The sequence below is a fragment of the Pezoporus flaviventris genome, unplaced genomic scaffold (assembly GCF_033815535.1).
Source record: "Pezoporus flaviventris isolate CSIRO_AGI_PZ_B2104156 unplaced genomic scaffold, CSIRO_AGI_Pfla_v1 ptg000036l, whole genome shotgun sequence".
Lineage (NCBI taxonomy): Eukaryota > Metazoa > Chordata > Aves > Psittaciformes > Psittacidae > Pezoporus > Pezoporus flaviventris.
In genome coordinates, this window is record NW_026892584.1 from 12,046,741 (window position 1) to 12,068,772 (window position 22,032).

Sequence of the window (22,032 nt, forward strand, 5' to 3'; positions counted from 1 at the left end):
AGAGGTCCTCCTTCCCCTCTACTCTGCCCTGGTGAGACCCCATCTGGAATATTGTGTCCAGTTCTGGGCCCCTCAGTTCAAGAAGGACAGGGAGCTGCTGGAGAGAGTCCAGCGCAGGGCAACAAAGATGATTAAGGGAGTGGAACATCTCCCTTATGAGGAAAGACTGAGGGAGCTGGGTCTCTATAGTTTAGAGAAGAGGAGACTGCGGGGTGACCTTATAAGTGTCTATAAGTATATAAAGGGGGAGTGTCACGAGGATGGAGCCAGGCTCTACTCAGTGGCAAGCAATGACAGGACAAGGGGTAATGGGTACAAACTGGAACACAAGAGGTTCCACTTAAACTTGAGAAGAAACTTCTTCTCAGTGAGGGTGACGGAACACTAGAACAGGCTGCCCAGGGAGGTTGTGGAGTCTCCTTCCCTGGAGACATTCAAAACCCACCTGGACACATTCCTGTGTAACATTATCTAGGTGTTCCTGCTCCGGCAGGGGGGTTGGACTAGATGATCTTTTGAGGTCCCTTCCAATCTCTAGCATACTGTGTACTGTGTGATACTGTGATACGCAGAATACAGGAACTAGGGAGTAAGGGGGGAAGCATGCAGATTTCCTTGGCCTAATGTGGCTAGCATACGCAAATGCCTCTCAGGAAGCCCATCTGCAGCCAGCAGTGCTGTTTTTTCACTGCACTACAGTTCTAGATCCTGTTTTTTAGTGCAATACGGTTCTAGATCCCATCAGGCACCCTGTTTTTGTGGTGCTGTGCCTTAAGTGCTAAGCCCTCCGGAAGTTAGAAACCTGGGAAGCTATGCTAAAGCTGTCAAAGTGCTTGATCAACTAGTCCCTCTGTTCAGGACTGTTTGGATGTCTCCTGATAGCAATACCTGGTGTTTAGGGTCTGAGGATGCATTGGTGACATTGTGAAACAGCCCAGGTTCTGAGTGAAAAGTGGCTTATTACTGGATCAGAGAAGAGAAGGTGGAGGGAGTGGTACTTGCATCTGCTCCGCTGTCACTGTCAGTTACCCTGCCTGGAGCCTGCATGACAGCTATGGGACAGGCAAACCATGGGCAGTCAACAGATTCATGGAGTTCAGCAGTAAAATGTGAAGCTTACAAACCTTCCTACTGTTCCCCACTGTTTGTTCCTCATATCAGGTCATGCCTGTGAGGGCCAACAGATAGGGCTTCACTAATTTAATGCAGGGATCAAATTTCCCTTCTAAATAAGCACATATAAAACATGCAATTACTTGATCAAACAGTTCCTCCTTTATTTTTCAGCCAAGCCTTCAGGGAAGATATTAGGCTTTATATTGTAACAGAATTGAACCTCATCCAGGAAAAGGGTTTTGAGTGTGTCTTCATTCTCAAAAGCTGCTAAAGAACATACCCAGTGGAGTTGGAAATCTCCCTGATGCCATTGGACTCTCCATCATTTAGGTAGTGAAACTGGGTATTGAACAATCACCAAAATGGAAAAATGCTGAAAGTTTTATGTATCAAATGAAACAGTTATATACCTGCTTCTGGGATGTCTGGGCTACTATATCCATAAAAATGATAAGCAGTAATGCTCTCTAGGCACAAGAGTGTAAAGTGCAATGTAGTGACAATGTTTTGGGGAGGAGTCTAGGTTTTTTTTTGAGACACCTTAAAACTTTTTGAAAAATGTCAGTGATTGAATGAAACATTGTCATATTTCTATAATTGACACAAGATGTTTTAGTCTTGTTTTTACTCCTGAATATTGTATCACTTAAAATAACCCCACTAAGATTTAATTATTTGACTTTTATTTATATTCTTTTACAAGTAAGAAATGAGAAAAGGTGATAACAGAAACCGACATGCGATCTATTAAAGAAGGAGCACAAGTTATTGTGGAGAAAACAAGATTCCACCTTCCCTAGACTCTAGACTTTCTAGCAATCATCTCTTTCGTCTGCTGATTTTCTGTTGGGAATCAGATTCTGCAGAGGTGCACGCATTCATACACTGGCATTGATCCACGTAAACATAGCTATAATTCATGCTTGTTCCATCTGGGCAAGTCAGGGTCACCTCTTTTGTTTGGCTGCTGAACTCCTGGCAGCAGCCGCACTCGTGTTGCATCTGGTTTGCTTCAAAAGAATACCTGTGTTCCACCAGGAAAGAAAATACATCTTCTCATTCAAAACTCTGAAAACCCGGAGTGAGCTTTGTTTTTGTGTTTCTTGGGGGGCTTGGGAGTGGGTTTGGGTTTGGTTTCTCTTTTTTACATCCTCTCTTCCTCCTTCCCACACACACTTATGAATGTAATTTTAATTACCTGTCTCTTCAGTAGTGAAACTTTCTGGTGTCCATTGACTCCGATTCCACTCAGTAACATCATATAAACACATTAACTTTGTTGCTATTCTGTGATCATAGAATCATGGAGGTTGGCAAAGACCCTTAAGATCGTGAGTCCTGACACTGCCAAGCCCACCACTAAACCATGTCCCTATGCACCGCTTCTATGTGTCTTTCAAATACCTCCAGGGATGGTGACTCCACCACTTCCCTGGGCAGCCTGTTCCAGTGCTTGACAACCTTCTTGGTGAAGAAATTTTTCATAATGTCCTATCTAAACCTCCCCTGGCACAACTTGAGGCCATTTCTACTTGTACTGTTGCTTCTTAACTGGGAAAAAAGAGACAAGTACCCGCCTCATCGCTACCTCCTTTCAGGTAGTTGTGGAGAGCAATAAGGTCTCCCCTCAGTCTCCTTTTCTTCAGCCTAAAACAACTTGGTTCCTCCTAAGACTTGTTCTCTAGACCCTTCACCAGCTTCATTGCTCTTTGGACATGCTGCAGCAGCTCAATGTTTTTCTTGTAGTGAGGGGCCCAAAACTGAATGCAGCATTCAAGGTGTAGCCTCACCAGGGCCAAGTACAAAGGAACTTACACTTTCCTAGTCCTGCTTTCTTCACTATTTCTGATACAGGCCAGGATGCTGTTGGCCTTTTTGGCTACCTGGGCATGCTGCTGGCTCATGTTCAGACAGCTGTTGGCCAGCACCCTGGGGTCTTTTTCCACCAAGCAGTTTTCCAGCCACTCTTGCTCAAGCCTGTAGTATTGCATCAGATTGTTGTAGTCCAAATGCAAGACCCAGTGGTTTTGTTGAACCTCATACCACTGGCCTCAGCTCATTGATCCAGCCTGTCCAGATCCCTCTGTAGAGCCTTTCTGCCCTCCAGCAGATGAGCACTCCCACCCAGCTTGGTGTTGTCTGCAAAGTTAATGAGGGTGCACTTGATCCTCTCATCCAGGCCACTGATAAAGATATTAAACAGAACTGGCCTAACACTGAGCCCTGGGGCATCCCACTTGTCATCAGCTGCCAACTGCATTTAACTCCATTCAGCCAGTTTTTCACCCAGCAAAGAGTATACCTGTCCAAGCCGTGAGCAGCCAGTTTCTCCAGGGGAATACTGTGAGAAATGGTCAAAGATTTTTCCAAAGTCCAGGTAAACAACATCAACAGCCTTTCCTTCATCCACTACGCAGGTTACCCAGGTCACCTTGTCTTAGGAGGAGACCAGGTTTGTCAAGCAGGACCTGCCCCTGCTGACTGGGCCTGATCAGCTGATTGTCCTGCATGTGCCATATGATGGCACTCAAGTTGATCTGCTCTATCACCTTCCTTGGCAGGGGAGGTCAGACTGACAAGTCTGTAGTTCTCTGGATCCTCTTTCTGGCCCTTATTGTGGATAGGTGTCACATTTACAAACTCCCAGTCAACTGGGATCTTCCCAGTTAGCCCGGAGTGCTGATAAATGATTGAAAGTGGCTTGGTGAACACTTCCACCAGGTTCCTCAGTAAGCTTGGGCAATTGATTAACATGAGAGACCAGTATAAATAAAGTATGAATGAAGCCATAGAGATGTCAAGATTCTGAAACTTACACTGAGGAGCCAGGGCAAGTTCCTTCACAATATGTCAGCTCGACAGGTACTGAAGATTCACAGTCACCGAGGCGGATCACATTCTTTTTGCTATAAACTTTGCAGTTTGTAGCTTCATAAAAAGAGGGGGAAAAAACATAGAATTCAGATCTCTAGTTCAGAACTGAGTGCTAAAACAATTTCAAAATGCACGATGTCCAATTATTAAGAATGTACAGTATGTGATGGGGGATACTGTGTAAAGTGCCTGGAGTTTTCAGATTATTCTTTGATCTTGGCTGCATAGGGTCTTTGGAAGATAATGCAGAAGCTTGAGCACTGAATTTTGAATTGTGGCATTCACTATCAAGAAAACAAGTTTGCTTTTTCCTTTTGAATAAATAGTGAAACACAGGATCTTGATAGAGTAAGAGAAAACTGGAGGAGTGAAAAATCCTATCTACTCAAAGGCAGTTACAAGTTGAATACAGCACTCTTCAAGCAGAAAACACAAACACAGCATTACTTACGTTTACATATTTTGCAGCACCCATCAGGAGTAGTCTCTGTTTCGTCCTTTACAAAGGGAAAGGAGAAGGGTATGGATTAATGCACAGATGGCAGTTATGCGTAAGAATATGTATTGGCATTACTGATACTGGGCAGATGACTCATCTGTGATGAACACTGAATGAAAATGATGGATGACTTAATGTGCCCACCATAGAAGTCTTGAATCCTGGTAGCCTCATGTAAAAGCACTAACATTTTCTTATTACTAATGCTACAGCAAGATTAATTTAATTCTGAAGGCATTCCTGCAACTTCAGTGGAAGTGCTTTTTTGTGCTCTTCTTTGCCTGTCTTCGTGTCTGTATTGTCGTCCCGTTTCCCCCCTCCCACTCCCAAGTTTTAAACTGTGTTTAATCGATGAACTGAGTGAAACTTACAGGATCACACTCTTCTGGGTTGTACTCAGGGCATATTTTTTTAGTTTGGACTGCAACAAATTGATCTTCAATTTTTTCACATTTGTACTGGGTGCAGTTATCGATTGACAGGACATCATCAACCTAAGATTTTATCAGAAAAGGAAACAGTTTTTTTTCATTGTGATCAAATATAGGATGATTACCTCACAAGTGCCTGAGCCAATTAAGTTCTCATGCCTCAAAGATTCTCAGATGCTTCTGAACTTCTTTCAAGTGGCAAAAGCAAAATTTTGCAAACCTATGGCTAGTGAAAGCTTAAATCCTGGATCTGAACACTCAAAGTACAAATTAGAACCTATTGCCCAGTTAACCACACGTATCAAGAATGTGTTGTTCCAAGGAAGTATTCAATTCAGGAAGCGCATGCATTGTTTTCAGAATAATTTTAATATTAACTAGATTTTTGTTATTAAGGGAAATTAATTGACTCTTAGCTGTTGTAACCTGTATTAGCTAATAGATCTAAAAATTAAAGGAATACTTACTCGGAGCATGTGAACGGTGTTATTATTTAGTTTGATTATGCAAGCTACTTCAATACACTCCCCACAACACTCTCCATCCTCAGTCATGTATTGATAACCCTACTCACAAGGAGATGAAAGAGAAAGTATGTTGAGTTGGTCATGCAGAATTCTAGTCTTCCTTTAATAGTGGGCTGACTGGGCAGCCCAGAGAATTTGAACTCACCAGCGGGCAAGATGTTTCACATTGAACTGTTTCACAGTGCACAGTATTAGTATTATTCACTGGATCTTTCTCAGAAGTGCAGGTACAATTCTTGCATGGATTGATGACTGTCGACATTCCAACCTGGAAGACAGAAAATTACCCTCAGATGACAAGAATTTCTATAAAATGTATAGGCAGAATTGAAAGCATTGCTGAAATGCAAGTGCAACTGATTCTTGTCAAAGGTAAAGTTGTTTGGCTTTATGTCTTGCAAGAAAGTACACATTAGGAGAAAACTATGAAGCAATACAAAAGAGAAAAGTAAATTAATAAGATGCAGGTAAGACTGATTTGCACTGCCTCATTGTTTTACCAGATTTTCATTGCTCCTTTTAAGATTTTTTTTCCCTGTAAGTCATGTTCAGTGGTTATAAAACAATTATAATTTACAAACGTAGATTAAAATAGTGGTATACTTATGCAGATACCTAAGTATAAATAGAAATCTATGCATGGATTTTGTCTTCCAGAAATGTATCCCCAAAAGGCTCCAGTGCTAGTGCTTATATTTTGACTAAATGACCTAAGTACCAATTTTGGAAAAAGATTTAGGTATTGATTAAAGCAAAAATCATAGTTTTAGTTTTGAAGGTTCTCTGAACTTATTTCAAAGAGTGGTTGAGTTTGGGCTATTCATCAGCTCATTTGGAAAATTTGTGAATTCCAGAAGTGGGAGATTGTTTTAAAAGAAAGTATATCACTGAAAATGTTACTCCTATTTCATGCTTGATGTTGAAAGAACAGTTGTGTGGTAATTTTGGTTTTGACATTAGAAAAAAAGTACCTTCCAGTTAAGGGCTAGAAAGAAAAAAACATGTATTGGGAAAAGAACTTTCTCAAAGGCTTATTTTGGCAAAAAGGGTGTGCATTTAGCTTCCAGCAGTATATCACTATAACTTTCTCACCGTGTACATTGTACCGTTAATCACACAGATGCCATCTATTGGTTCTGAAAAACAAACAAAAAATAATTCTGCAGTAAGCTCAAATCGTGAGACTCCCTGAGAAGTCATCACCAAGTTTGTTAGTAAGTCAGAGATCATGGAAAACCTGAACTCGACCCTACATTCTTATACTTCATGTTTAGTGTAGCTGGATGTTTAAGTAAAGTTTCATCTTCGAAATTAGCTAGAAGAGGAGGAGGAATGGCTTAAAACTTGGCTATGCATGAATAAAATCTCTTTGTTTCCCTTTTAATACCAAGTTCACTTCAAATTAAATTAACCGTTTCCTCTTTGAACTCTAGAAGTCCAGTAAACTTCGAAGGTGTGTTTGTTGCTATTCCTTATGACCTCTCAGAAAATGGCTTAGGTGGAAGGTTGATTCTGGGTGGAAAAAAAGATCCCCTTACTGTGATAATATAAACAATTTAGCAGCATGGCAGAGCCCATTCACAGAACTACTTCAAACTGGCTGTTCCTTTGTTTTGATGTTCCTGTTTTGCTTTTAATTTATGGCTTCTTTTTTATTCTTTTGTATAAATATATGAGTAAAATAAGTATAGAGAAATTTTTGTATATAAATAAACATGTATCTGTTGGATTTTTGAATTTTCATGAGCATTCAACAACAGTGTAATTATTTTTCATACATTGACAATTCAGTTACTGATTACAACTCAGTTACTGATTACAATTCACTGTATTATTGCTATGTGTTACTTGCTTTTGTAGTTAACTGTTAAACTTTCTGCTGGCTTAATATGTTTACGGATCTCAGTTTAGCTACAATTAGGTTAATATTAATGTGTTCCAACATTACATTAATAACATTAAAAAAATAATAACCTTTATTATTACAGATATAGACATGGTTGAGCTTACATAGACCACTTGAAGGTTCAAAGTATTATCCTGTTTTCCCACTGATACCAATTCTCAGCAGACTTCACTGAAAAAAGCATTTTGCTTTTAAATAAATTTCTAATACATGTTTAGCCAAAAATTGATACATGTTCTCAGAGCCAAAACAATTTGAGGAAGGTTTTGTTGTTGCTGTGATACATGAAAAACTTGCTTAGATACTAACAGAAGTGCAAATGTCATTTACCAGGTTGTGTAGTCTGGTATTTATATATGTATTTTTAATACTTACGGCAACGATATTCAAGACAACATGAGTCTTTTGGTGGTAGTACAGGCACAGGAACAAATCCGAGGTCACAAATTGGTGTCTGAGCTGTTGGGCATAGAATCGGCTGGCACTGTACGATGGCAGTGAGGTTGTCGCAGACACACTTCTGGCATTCACTTATCCAGTGCTCTCCAGGCTAAAAATATTTACATAATTATTGTCAAGTGCTCTCTCACCCTAGTTCTTCCGTTTCAACTTGAGATATACTCTCAAAATTGGTAGGGAGTTCATATTAGAGTTTTCATAGCATATATTTCGGGCCTTAAGAGAAGGCAGGCTGAGAAGAACCATGGAACACTCTTCTTTGTAAAAAGAATGAGGTTTTAATACTTTCATAGCTGGTCTGCTTGTTTCTGTGACATTTAAATGTTTTTTATTTAAAAAAAAAAAAAAGGCTCTGCTGTGGTGTTAGTAAGCTTTTCTACCTCCAGATTATATAAAAACCTGGTAATGCCAGGTGGAAGAATTGCATGCTGTCAGGTCATTTGGAACATGGCCAACTTAGTTATTGGAATACATACAAGTTGATTTCAGTTGGGGCTTTAGGACAGAAATTTGGCTCGTTTTGCAATGGTGATATATTAGAAAATAATGAGGGGAACCACCTTTCGCGGAGGATTGACATCAGTACAGTTTCTTGCTCCTGAAGTTGTGATGGATGTTGCTGTTGTCTGTGAGACAGAAGAAAATCCATGTTCTGTGGATGAGGTGGCTTGTGTTGAAGTGAAAGGTGTTGTAGAAGGACATGGCCCCTGGTATGGGTCAGTTTCACATTCCTTGCTGCAAAGTGCAAAAAAATTACAGCCAGCGCCGTCTGTTCTGTTGTATATCACTTCCCCTGTAGGGGAAAATTGGAGGAGAAATTAAAAGACCAGTGAAAATACTTAAGGGAAAAACCTCAAAAAAATATTGTGAAAATATAAAGTGTATACATATATACAAAGTTCTGTGTTGAAGTGATACTGAGCAGTTGTCTTAAATTGGAAAGAGTATTAAGAGGTTATATTATTTCCAAAAGTATTTATAATCATAAAATAAGACACTTACCTGGAGAAAAAAATTTACCAAATACATGACAAAAACATGGAGTCGTTCCAATTGATGATACAAATGTACTTGCTTCTGTTGTGACAGGTGTGCTGGAGATAGAACTGAAGATTGGAGAAGTGCTTCTTGTAACATGACTTGACTGTGGTGTAGCAGATGTTGTTACTGTTAAAAAAAAAAAAAAAGAAAAACTGCAGCACAGGATTTTCATCTCATGATCTTAATATATTAAAGGGTGATGTTTAACATTCAGGAAAATCAAGTCAACATTTTTATTGCATTAAACTATTTGATGTATGGCTAAGTAGAGATTGTGAAAGTCTTTGTTCTGAATAACATCTAGGATTATGCAACTTGGTGGTTTGTGTGTTACGAAAAATAGAGATGATCACAGAATAATTTGGAGATACAACTTACAGAAGACAATGAAACAAATGATATTCTACAGAGACAGATGTTTGGAACACTTTCAGTGGCAAAAAAAGACATACCTGGGATGCTGGTGGTAGAGAAAATTCTGGGAATTGTGACAGTACTCAGTGCAGTAGAAGAAACAGATGTAGCAGGGATGTGTGTAGAAAATATGGTCGTTGTTGCTGAAGGGTGATGGCTGGAGGCAGTAATGTGTGAAGTTGGAGCCTCAGTTGCCAGAGTAGATGTTTCTGATGGACCAGACATGAATGTTGTGGTGCCTCCTGTGGTGGTCCTTGAGGTGCTACTGCTGCTGACTGCTGAGGTGGGTACTCTAGTGATGGTTGTTGTGGTTCTTTCTTCTGTTGGAGGTGGAGAGGTCCTGGTGGTGCTGGCTGGGCTGGTGGTAGTGATGGTGGTTGTGCCTTGTGTTGTCGCTGCAATGGTACTGCGGAGCCCCAGTGAAGCAGGAATGGTTGTTGTTGCTGAATGATTGACACTGATGACAGTAATGTGTGGTGTTGGAGGCTGGGTTGGCAGAGAGGATGTTTGTGCTGGAGTAGAGGTAGATGTGGATGTTGTGGAGGGCTTTGAGCTGGTGGTGCTGCTGGCTAACGTAGGCACTGATCGATTGGGTGTGATGATGGTGGTTCCTTCTGTTGCAGGTGGAGAGATCCTGGTGGTGCTGGCCGTGCTGGTGGTAGTGACGATGCTCGGAACTTCTGTTGGCAGTGCAGTAGTACTGGAGAAAATGTGGGTGCCAGTGGTGATGGTAGTTGCTGACGGGCTGAGGATGGTAGCAGTACTGTGTGATGTTGGAGCCTGGGTTGGAGAAGTGGATGTTTGAACTGGAGTTGATGTGGATGTGGACGTTCTGGTGCTTCCTCTGGTGGTCCTGGAAGTGCTGGTTGTACTACCGGCTGAGATGTGTGATGTTGTAGTGGGTATGACGATGGTGGTTCTCTCTGTTGGAAGTGGAGAGGTCCCGGTGGTGCTTGCTGTGCTGGTGGTAGTTACGATGCTCGTGCCTTCTGTTGGCGGTGCAGTGGTACTGGGGACAATGGTGGTGCCAGTGGTGGTTGTCGTTGTTGATGGGCTGAGGCTGGTGGCAGTACTTTGTGATGTTGGAGCGTGGGTTGGAGAAGTGGATGTTTGAACGGAAGTTGATGTGGATGTGGACGTTGTGGTGCTTCCTGTGGTAGTCCTGGAAGTGCGGATTGTGCTACTGGCTGAGGTGTGTGATGTTGTAGTGGGTATGACAATGGTGGTTCTTTCTGTTGGAAGTGGAGAGGTCCCGGTGGTGCTTGCTGTGCTGGTGGTAGTTACGATGCTCGTGCCTTCTGTTGGCGGTGCAGTGGTACTGGGGACAATGGTGGTGCCAGTGGTGGTTGTCATTGTTGATGGGCTGAGGCTGGTGGCAGTACTGTGTGCTGTTGGAGACTGTGTTGGCGGATTGGAGGTTTGTGTTGGAGAGGCTGTGGTGGAGGATCCTGCAGTGGTACCTGTAGTTGTTGATGTGTCCACGCAGGTTTTAGTGTCACAACAGAGCACCTGAATCTCATAGTCGAAGCACAGGGGGTACTTTGTGATCTGATCCTCATTTTTGCACACAAGGCCAAATTCGATGCTGCACTGAAAGACCTGTCCCAACTTGTCCAGACTCCTAGAAGGGTAATCTTTAGCGCGGCACTTGATGTCTTGTGGCTGGTCACACAGTGTGTACCCAGCGGCTCGGATGCTTTCAAATGTCTCTATGTCTCCATTTTCACTCCCGGGGCTGGGGGTATCCACGTCAAACCACTGAGTCCAGACACATTGTGGCTGGCAGGTGGTAGAGGTCCTGGAGGTGCTGAGAGTGGTGGCTGTAGCTGAGGTTGTCTGTGTCGGAGTGGGTGTGATGGTGCCTGTTCCTTGTGTTGGAGGTGGAGAGGTCCTGGTGGTGCTGGCCGTGCTGGTGGAAGTGACGGTGCTCGTGCTTTCTGTTGGCAGTGCCGTGCTACTGGGGACTACGGTAGTGCCAGTGGTGGTTGTCGTTGTTGAAGGGCTGAGGCTGGTGGCACTACTATGAGATGTTGGAGTGTGGGTTGGAGAAGTGGGTGTTTGAACTGGATTCGATGTGGATGTGGATGTTGTGGTGCTTCCTGTGGTGGTCGTGGAAGTGCTGATAGTGCTACTGGCTGAGGTTTGTGATGTTGTAGTGGGTGTGATGATAGTGGCTCCTTCTGTTGGAGGTGGAGAGCTCCTGGTGGTGCTGGCCGTGCTTGTGGTGGTGATGGCGGTTGTGCTTTCTGTTGGCGGTGCAGTGCTGCTGGGGACTATGGTGGTGCCAGTGGTGGTTGTCGTTGTTGATGGGCTGAGGCGGGTGGCAGTACTTTGTGATGTAGGAGCCTGGGTTGGCAAAGAGGTTGTTTGTGGAGGAGTTGATGGGGATGTGGATGTTGTGGTGCTTCCTGTGGTGGTTGTGGAAGTGCTGATTGTACTACCGGCTGAGATGTGTGATGTTGTAGTGGTTGTGATGATAGTGGTTCTTTCTGTTGGAGGTGGAGAGGTCCTGGTGGTGCTGGCCGTGCTGGTGGTAGTGACGGTGCTCGTGCTTTCTGTTGGTGGTGTAGTGCTGCTGGGGACAATGGTGGTGCCAGTGGTGGTTGTCGTTGTTGATGGGCTGAGGCTGGTGGCAGTACTTTGTGGTGTTGGAGGGTGGGTTGAAGAAGTGGATGTTTGAACGGAAGTTGATGTGGATGTGGACGTTGTGGTGCTTCCTTTGGTGGTCCTGGAAGTGCTGATAGTGCTACTGGCTGAGGTTTGTGATGTTGTAGTGGGTGTGACGATGGTGGTTCCTTCTGTTGGAGGTGGAGAGGTCCTGGTGGTGCTGGCTGTGCTGGTGGAAGTGACAGTGTTCGTGCTTTCTGTTGGCATTGCCGTGCTACTGGGGACTACGGTAGTGCCAGTGGTGGTTGTCGTTGCTGATGGGCTGAGGCTGGTGGCACTACTATGAGATGTTGGAGCGTGGGTTGGAGAAGTCGATGTTTGAACGGAAGTTGATGTGGATGTGGACGTTGTGGTGCTTCCTGTGGTGGTCGTGGAAGTGCTGATAGTGCTACTGGCTGAGGTTTGTGACGTTGTAGTGGGTGTGATGATGGTGGTTCCTTCTGTTGGAAGTGGAGAGCTCCTGGTGGTGCTGGCCGTGCTGGTGGAAGTGACGGTGCTCGTGCTTTCTGTTGGCAGTGACGTGCTACCGGGGACTACGGTAGTTCCAGTGGTGGTTGTCGTTGTTGATGGGCTGAGGCGGGTGGCAGTACTTTGTGATGTTGGAGCCTGGGTTGGCAAAGAGGTTGTTTGTGGAGGAGTTGATGGGGATGTGGATGTTGTGGTGCTTCCTGTGGTGGTCGTGGAAGTGCTGATAGTGCTACTGGCTGAGGTTTGTGACGTTGTAGTGGGTGTGATGATGGTGGTTCCTTCTGTTGGAGGTGGAGAGCTCCTGGTGGTGCTGGCCGTGCTGGTGGTGGTGATGGCGGTTGTGCTTTCTGTTGGCGGTGCAGTGCTGCTGGGGACTATGGTGGTGCCAGTGGTGGTTGTCGTTGTTGATGGGCTGAGGCTGGTGGCACTACTATGAGATGTTGGAGTGTGGGTTGGAGAAGTGGGTGTTTGAACTGGATTCGATGTGGATGTGGATGTTGTGGTGCTTCCTGTGGTGGTCGTGGAAGTGCTGATAGTGCTACTGGCTGAGGTTTGTGATGTTTTAGTGGGTGTGATGATAGTGGTTCCTTCTGTTGGAGGTGGAGAGCTCCTGGTGGTGCTGGCCGTGCTTGTGGTGGTGATGGTCGTGCTTTCTGTTGGCGGTGCAGTGCTGCTGGGGACTATGGTGGTGCCAGTGGTGGTTGTCGTTGTTGATGGGCTGAGGCGGGTGGCAGTACTTTGTGATGTAGGAGCCTGGGTTGGGAAAGAGGTTGTTTGTGGAGGAGTTGATGGGGATGTGGATGTTGTGGTGCTTCCTGTGGTGGTTGTGGAAGTGCTGATTGTACTACCGGCTGAGATGTGTGATGTTGTAGTGGTTGTGATGATAGTGGTTCTTTCTGTTGGAGGTGGAGAGGTCCTGGTGGTGCTGGCCGTGCTGGTGGTAGTGACGGTGCTCGTGCTTTCTGTTGGTGGTGTAGTGCTGCTGGGGACAATGGTGGTGCCAGTGGTGGTTGTCGTTGTTGATGGGCTGAGGCTGGTGGCAGTACTTTGTGGTGTTGGAGCGTGGGTTGGAGAAGTGGAGGTTTGAACGGAAGTTGATGTGGATGTGGATGTTGTGGTGCTTCCTTTGGTGGTCCTCGAAGTGCTGATAGTGCTACTGGCTGAGGTTTGTGATGTTGTAGTGGGTGTGACGATGGTGGTTCTTTCTGTTGGAAGTGGAGAGGTCCCGGTGGTGCTTGCTGTGCTGGTGGTAGTTACGATGCTCGTCCCTTCTGTTGGCGGTGCAGTGGTACTGGGGACAATGGTGGTGCCAGTGGTGGTTGTCATTGTTGATGGGCTGAGGCTGGTGTCAGTACTGTGTGCTGTTGGAGACTCTGTTGGCGGATTGGAGGTTTGTGTTAGAGAGGGTGTGGTGGAGGATCCTGCAGTGGTACCTGTAGTTGTTGATGTGTCCACGCAGGTTTTAGTGTCACAACAGAGCACTTGAATCTCATAGTCAAAGCACAGGGGGTACTTTGTGATCTGATCCTCATTTTTGCACACAAGGCCAAATTCGATGCTGCACTGAAAGACCTGTCCCAACTTGTCCAGACTCCTAGAAGGGTAATCTTTAGCGCGGCACTTGATGTCTTGTGGCTGGTCACACAGTGTGTACCCAGCAGCTCGGATGCTTTCAAATGTCTCTATGTCTCCATTTTCACTCCCGGGGCTGGGGGTATCCACGTCAAACCACTGAGTCCAGACACATTGTGGCTGGCAGGTGGTAGAGGTCCTGGAGGTGCTGAGAGTGGTGGCTGTAGCTGAGGTTGTCTGTGTCGGAGTGGGTGTGATGGTGCCTGTTCCTTGTGTTGGAGGTGGAGAGGTCCTGGTGGTGCTGGCCGTGCTGGTGGAAGTGACGATGCTCATGCTTTCTGTTGGCAGTGACGTGCTACCGGGGACTACGGTAGTTCCAGTGGTGGTTGTCGTTGTTGATGGGCTGAGGCGGGTGGCAGTACTTTGTGATGTTGGAGCCTGGGTTGGCAAAGAGGTTGTTTGTGGAGGAGTTGATGGGGATGTGGATGTTGTGGTGCTTCCTGTGGTGGTCGTGGAAGTGCTGATAGTGCTACTGGCTGAGGTTTGTGACGTTGTAGTGGGTGTGATGATGGTGGTTCCTTCTGCTGGAGGTGGAGAGCTCCTGGTGGTGCTGGCCGTGCTTGTGGTGGTGATGGCGGTTGTGCTTTCTGTTGGCGGTGCAGTGCTGCTGGGGACTATGGTGGTGCCAGTGGTGGTTGTCGTTGTTGATGGGCTGAGGTGGGTGGCAGTACTTTGTGATGTAGGAGCCTGGGTTGGCAAAGAGGTTGTTTGTGGAGGAGTTGGTGGGGATGTGGATGTTGTGGTGCTTCCTGTGGTGGTTGTGGAAGTGCTGATTGTACTGCTAGCTGAGATGTGTGATGTTGTAGTGGTTGTGATGATAGTGGTTCTTTCTGTTGGAGGTGGAGAGGTCCCAGTGGTGCTGGCCGTGCTGGTGGTAGTGACGGTGCTCGTGCTTTCTGTTGGTGGTGTAGTGCTGCTGGGGACAATGGTGGTGCCAGTGGTGGTTGTCGTTGTTGATGGGCTGAGGCTGGTGGCAGTACTTTGTGGTGTTGGAGCGTGGGTTGAAGAAGTGGATGTTTGAACGGAAGTTGATGTGGATGTGGACGTTGTGGTGCTTCCTGTGGTGGTCCTCGAAGTGCTGATTGTGCTACTGGCTGAGGTTTGTGATGTTGTAGTGGGTATGACGATGGTGGTTCTTTCTGTTGGAAGTGGAGAGGTCCCGGTGGTGCTTGCTGTGCTGGTGGTAGTTACGATGCTCGTGCCTTCTGTTGGCGGTGCAGTGGTACTGGGGACAATGGTGGTGCCAGTGGTGGTTGTCGTTGTTGATGGGCTGAGGCTGGTGTCAGTACTGTGTGCTGTTGGAGACTCTGTTGGCCTATTGGAGGTTTGTGTTAGAGAGGGTGTGGTGGAGGATCCTGCAGTGGTACCTGTAGTTGTTGATGTGTCCACGCAGGTTTTAGTGTCACAACAGAGCACTTGAATCTCATAGTCAAAGCACAGGGGGTACTTTGTGATCTGATCCTCATTTTTGCACACAAGGCCAAATTCGATGCTGCACTGAAAGACCTGTCCCAACTTGTCCAGACTCCTAGAAGGGTAATCTTTAGCGCGGCACTTGATGTCTTGTGGCTGGTCACACAGTGTGTACCCAGCAGCTCGGATGCTTTCAAATGTCTCTATGTCTCCATTTTCACTCCCGGGGCTGGGGGTATCCACGTCAAACCACTGAGTCCAGACACATTGTGGCTGGCAGGTGGTAGAGGTCCTGGAGGTGCTGAGAGTGGTGGCTGTAGCTGAGGTTGTCTGTGTCGGAGTGGGTGTGATGGTGCCTGTTCCTTGTGTTGAAGGTGGAGAGGTCCTGGTGGTGCTGGCCGTGCTGGTGGAAGTGACGGTGCTCGTGCTTTCTGTTGGCAGTGCCGTGCTACTGGGGACTACGGTAGTGCCAGTGGTGGTTGTCGTTGTTGGTGGGCTGAGGCTGGTGGCACTACTATGAGATATTGGAGCGTGGGTTGGAGAAGTGGGTGTTTGAACTGGATTCGATGTGGATGTGGATGTTGTGGTGCTTCCTGTGGTGGTCGTGGAAGTGCTGATAGTGCTACTGGCTGAGGTTTGTGACGTTGTAGTGGGTGTGATGATAGTGGTTCCTTCTGTTGGAGGTGGAGAGGTCCTGCTGGTCCTTGCTGTGCTGGCGGTGGTGATGGCGGTTGTGCTCTCTGTTGGCGGTGCAGTGCTGCTGGGGACTATGGTAGTGCCAGTGGTGGTTGTCGTTGTTGATGGGCTGAGGCGGGTGGCAGTACTTTGTGATGTTGGAGCCTGGGTTGGCAAAGAGGTTGTTTGTGGAGGAGTTGATGGGGATGTGGATGTTGTGGTGCTTCCTTTGGTGGTCGTGGACATGCTGATCGTAGTACTGGCTGAGATGTGTGATGTTGTAGTGGGTGTTATGATGGTGGTTCTTTCTGTTGGAGGTGGAGAGGTCCCGGTGGTGCTGGCCCTGCTGGTGGTAGTGACGGTGCTCGTGCTTTCTGTTGGCAGTGCCGTGCTACCGGGGACTACGGTAGTGCCAGTGGTGGTTGTCGTTGTTGATGGGCTGAAGCTGGTGGCACTACTATGAGTTGTTGGAGCGTGGGTTGGAGAAGTGGGTGTTTGTACTGGAGTCGATGTGGATGTGGACGTTGTGGTGCTTCCTGTGGTTGTCCTGGAAGTGCTGATAATGCTACTGGCTGAGGTTTGTGATGTTGTAGTGGGTGTGATGATGGTGGTTCCTTCTGTTGGAGGTGGAGAGGTCCTGGTGGTGCTGGCCGTGCTGGTGGTAGTGGTGGCGGTTGTGCTTTCTGTTGGCGGTGCAGTGGTGCTTAGGACTATGGTGGTGCCAGTGGTGGTTGTCGTTGTTGTTGATGGGCTGAGGTGGGTGGCAGTACTTTGTGATGTTGGAGCCTGGGTTGGAGAAGAGGATGTTTGTGGAGGAGTTGATGGGGATGTGGATGTTGTGGTGCTTCCTGTGGTGGTCCTGGAAGTGCTGGTTGTACTACCGGCTGAGATGTGTGATGTTGTAGTGGGTGTGATGATGGTGGTTCTTTCTGTTGGAGGTGGAGAGGTCCCGGTGATGCTGGCTGTGCTGGTGGTAGTGACGGTGCTCGTGCTTTCTGTTGGCGGTGTAGTGGTACCGGGGACTATGGTAGTGCCAGTGGTGGTTGTCGTTGTTGATGGGCTGAGGCTGGTGGCACTACTATGAGATGTTGGAGCGTGGGTTGGAGAAGTGGATGTTTGAACGGAAGTTGATGTGGATGTGGACGTTGTGGTGCTTCCTGTGGTGGTCCTGGAAGTGCTGATTGTGCTACTGGCTGAGGTGTGTGATGTTGTAGTGGGTATGACAATGGTGGTTCTTTCTGTTGGAAGTGGAGAGGTCCCGGTGGTGCTTGCTGTGCTGGTGGTTGTTAAGATGCTCGTGCCTTCTGTTGGCGGTGCAGTGGTACTGGGGACAATGGTGGTGCCAGTGGTGGTTGTCGTTGTTGATGGGCTGAGGCTGGTGTCAGTACTGTGTGCTGTTGGAGACTCTGTTGGCGGATTGGAGGTTTGTGTTAGAGAGGGTGTGGTGGGGGATCCTGCAGTGGTACCTGTAGTTGTTGATGTGTCCACGCAGGTTTTAGTGTCACAACAGAGCACCTGAATCTCATAGTCGAAGCACAGGGGGTACTTTGTGATCTGATCCTCATTTTTGCACACAAGGCCAAATTCGATGCTGCACTGAAAGACCTGTCCCAACTTGTCCAGACTCCTAGAAGGGTAATCTTTAGCGCGGCACTTGATGTCTTGTGGCTGGTCACACAGTGTGTACCCAGCGGCTCGGATGCTTTCAAATGTCTCTATGTCTCCATTTTCACTCCCGGGGCTGGGGGTATCCACGTCAAACCACTGAGTCCAGACACATTGTGGCTGGCAGGTGGTAGAGGTCCTGGAGGTGCTGAGAGTGGTGGCTGTAGCTGAGGTTGTCTGTGTCGGAGTGGGTGTGATGGTGCCTGTTCCTTGTGTTGGAGGTGGAGAGGTCCTGGTGGTGCTGGCCGTGCTGGTGGAAGTGACGGTGCTCGTGCTTTCTGTTGGCAGTGACGTGCTACCGGGGACTACGGTAGTTCCAGTGGTGGTTGTCGTTGTTGATGGGCTGAGGCGGGTGGCAGTACTTTGTGATGTTGGAGCCTGGGTTGGCAAAGAGGTTGTTTGTGGAGGAGTTGATGTGGATGTGGATGTTGTGGTGCTTCCTGTGGTGGTCGTGGAAGTGCTGATAGTGCTACTGGCTGAGGTTTGTGATGTTGTAGTGGGTGTGATGATGGTGGTTCCTTCTGTTGGAGGTGGAGAGGTCCTGCTGGTCCTTGCTGTGCTGGCGGTGGTGATGGCGGTTGTGCTTTCTGTTGGCGGTGCAGTGCTGCTGGGGACTATGGTGGTGCCAGTGGTGGTTGTCGTTGTTGATGGGCTGAGGCTGGTGGCACTACTATGAGATGTTGGAGTGTGGGTTGGAGAAGTGGGTGTTTGAACTGGAGTCGTTGTGGATGTGGATGTTGTGGTGCTTCCTGTGGTGGTCGTGGAAGTGCTGATAGTGCTACTGGCTGAGGTTTGTGATGTTGTAGTGGGTGTGATGATGGTGGTTCCTTCTGTTGGAGGTGGAGAGGTCCTGCTGGTCCTTGCTGTGCTGGTGGTGGTGATGGCGGTTGTGCTTTCTGTTGGTGGTGCAGTGCTGCTGGGGACTATGGTAGTGCCAGTGGTGGTTGTCGTTGTTGATGGGCTGAGGCGGGTGGCAGTACTTTGTGATGTTGGAGCCTGGGTTGGCAAAGAGGATGTTTGTGGAGGAGTTGATGTGGATGTGGACGTTGTGGTGCTTCCTGTGGTGGTCCTGGAAGTGGTGGTCGTGCTACCGGCTGAGGTTTGTGATGTTCTACGGGGTGTGACGATGGTGGTTCGTTCTGTTGGAGGTGGGGAGGTCGTGGTTGTGCTGGCCGTGCTGGTGGAAATGACGGTGCTTGTGCTTTCTGTTGGTGGTGCAGTGCTGTTGGGGACTATGGTAGTTCCAGTGGTGGTTGTCGTTGTTGATGGGCTGAGGCTGGTGGCGCTTCTATGAGATGTCGGAGCGTGGGTTGGAGAAGTGGATGTTTGAACCGAAGTTGATGTGGATGTGGATGTTGTGGTGCTTCCTTTGGTGGTCCTAGAAGTGCTGATTTTGCTACTGGCTGAGGTTTGTGATGTTGTAGTGGGTGTGATGCTGGTGGTTCCTTCTGTTGGAGGTGGAGAGTTCCTGGTGTTGCTGGCCGTTCTGGTGGTAGTGGTGATGCTTGTGCCTTCTGTTGGCTGTGTAGTGCTGCTGGGGACAATGGTGGTGCCAGTGGTGGTTATCCTTGTTGATGGACTGAGGCTGATTGCAGTACTTTGTGCTGTTGGAGACTTTGTTGGGGGATTGGAGGTTTGTGCTGAAGTAGAGGTGGATCTGGACTTTGTTGTGCTTCCTGTGGTTGTCCTGGTTGTTCCTTCTGTTGGAGGTGCGGTTGTCCTTGTTGTGATGGCCCTGCTGGTGGTAGGCATGATTGTTGTGCCTCCTGTTGGCGGTGCAGTGGTACTGGGGACAATGGTGGTGCCAGTGGTGGTTGTTGTTGCTGATGGGTTGAGGCTGGTGGCAGTGCTGTGTGCTGATGGAGCCTGGGTTGGCAGAGAGGACGTTTGTGCTGGAGTTGATGTGGATGTGGATGTTGTGGTGCTTCCTTTGGTGGTCCTGGAAGTGCTGAATGCACTGCTGGCTTCTGATGTGGGCACTATTGGATTGGGAGTGATGATGGTGGTTCCTTCTGTTGGAGGTGGAGATGTCCTCGTGGTGCTAGCCATGCTGCTGGTGGTGACTATGGTTGTTCCTTGTGTTGACCTTACAGTGGTAGTGGGGAGAGCTGTGGTGCCAGTGGCGGTTGTTATTCCTGATGGGTTGAGGCTGGTGGCAGTACCGTGTGATGTTGGAGCTTGGGTTTCTAGAGTTGATGTTTCTTGTTTAATTGATGTTGTCTGGTAACCTGTTGTTGATATTTGTGGTGTTTTTGATGTAACTGTAGTTACAGTCCTTATTGTGCTTTCTCTCTCTGTTGGTGATGTAGTTACTTCACTTACTGCATGTTTTGTTGTTTGTTGTGTCTTTGTTTTTATTGTGAATGGTGTTGATTTTACAGCAGTAGTTGTGAATTCTGTGGTTCTTGCCGTCATAGTTGGTAATTCTGAACATGGTATGTAACTGCAGCATAATATTCTGATTTCATAATTATAGCAGTGCTTAGATTGCTGGTCTTTGTTATTGCATATTAATCCTGTACTGAGACTACATTTAACTGTTTGGTTAAGATTGTTTATTTCTATATTTGGGTGTTCTTTGGCTCTGCATTGAACATTGTTTGGGTTTTTACACACACTGTATCCTTTTTCTCTGAGATTTTCAAATGTTTCATAATCTCCACTATCCTCTTTATTTTCAGGCTGTGTGCAGTCATACCATTCTGACCACGAACATATATTCTTCACACATACAGTTGTCACTGGTGCTGCAGTTGTCATTTCTGTAATGAAATTGAGGAAATATAAGTCTCATCTATTTTTATTAAAGACGGTGTCAGGGCTCATCTTCCATATTTGTTAATGTTGGATCTAATATCATATATGTTAATTTAGTCTTTTAATTCTAATGATATTGCTTTTACAGTTTTGAATTTAATTTCTCAGGTATGTTTTGATCTGATTTTTGTATTCTTTTTCTAGTGATAATTTATATGACATTTATTAAATGCTGCATGTAAATATAGCTAATGTGGAACAGCAATATATAGGATAATGTGATCTCATGATTGCTATGGTTTAAGTAAGAGGAGGTTTTATTCTCCTTGGTATTACCTCTGTACTTATTTGCTCTTAATTGCATAAGCACAGAGGCTTTGAAATATTTTTCCGGGTTAATGAGTTTTCTACTTCTGTTAATATAACCTGTAATATATTTATAAATATAAGATATATATTTAACATATGTATTTTATATATAATACATTATAATATGGAATCCACTAACATAATATATAGGAATATATAATCTAATTAGTCTTTTTTGCATATTTCTTTTCATATTCTTAGCATTTTAAAGATATAACCATGTGGAATATATGCCACTTTCTTCAGACGGATGTTACTTAATAGAAGTCTTAAAGTTCAATGTTTAGTTCTTGCTGACATATTGTATAATTTTGTGGAAATACTTTGCACAATTTCTCAGAATTACATGGTCACTGTAATAAGTTAACTGCAGGAATAATATAGAATTGTACTGCAGGACTAGAAAGCAACTATTGATTTAGTTTTTATATACAATTGGGAAAGGTTCCAGAGAATTGTTTTAAGTAATTTGAGCATGTCCTCAAGTTAGATGTCTTATCTTCAGTTTGCGCTAATGTAGTCAGTTATTTAAAAAATGGCAGTCTCTTGTGTTTTCTGAAGTCTGTCTAGAGCTGCTGGGTTTTGTATGCAAGGAAATGAGGAGGTTCTCCAAGGTGCAATGATTAGTAAGGTGTATTAATTTTTTTCCCTTGGAAAAAACATGGTGAAACAGCGCAGACTGAGTCTGTAAGAATTGCTGTACTCATTTCTACATCCTCGATTATGGTCATCTTTAGCAACTGAACCTGCCAAAAGAATTGGTGGTTTCACTGGGAGTAAACAGTTTCAAGTAAAATTTTATGTCCTTAACTAATGAAAGGGCCCTCCATTTTAGCAATTTTCCATCCCTTCCAGGCATTTTTTCAGTTATTTTAAAGAGTATTCATGCATACCTGAAGCAGTAGTTTCGAACTGACTTGTAAGAAAAGGAAGTGGGGTTGTTGTAAAGATGCCACATTTAGAGATATTTCTGCTAATTGTTCCGTTGACATCACATGTTGCAGTGAAACACCATCCAGTTCCATCTGTGGTGTTGTAGATGACTTCACCATATTTATAGTTGTTCCCTTCATAAATGCAGTGGCATGCTGTAATTCAAAGGAAGTTTACTATCAGGCA

General features: G+C 46.0%; 1 protein-coding gene across 1 annotated transcript in view; it reads right to left on the reverse strand.

The window, feature by feature from the left end:
• Positions 1 to 1,935: 1,935 nt before the first annotated feature.
• LOC133274705 (mucin-5AC-like) overlaps positions 1,936 to 22,032 on the reverse strand; it is a 44,744-nt gene continuing 24,647 nt past the window's right edge. Inside the window, exons 30-41 of the mRNA XM_061464242.1 lie at positions 21,807 to 22,001; positions 9,306 to 20,549; positions 8,815 to 8,979; positions 8,373 to 8,605; positions 7,729 to 7,903; positions 6,540 to 6,583; positions 5,593 to 5,715; positions 5,388 to 5,486; positions 4,861 to 4,983; positions 4,442 to 4,487; positions 3,933 to 4,044; positions 1,936 to 2,140 (exon numbers count right to left, since the gene is read on the reverse strand). Coding sequence (XP_061320226.1) covers positions 1,936 to 2,140; positions 3,933 to 4,044; positions 4,442 to 4,487; positions 4,861 to 4,983; positions 5,388 to 5,486; positions 5,593 to 5,715; positions 6,540 to 6,583; positions 7,729 to 7,903; positions 8,373 to 8,605; positions 8,815 to 8,979; positions 9,306 to 20,549; positions 21,807 to 22,001 — 12,764 coding nt within the window. The remainder of the gene's footprint in view (positions 2,141 to 3,932; positions 4,045 to 4,441; positions 4,488 to 4,860; positions 4,984 to 5,387; positions 5,487 to 5,592; positions 5,716 to 6,539; positions 6,584 to 7,728; positions 7,904 to 8,372; positions 8,606 to 8,814; positions 8,980 to 9,305; positions 20,550 to 21,806; positions 22,002 to 22,032) is intronic.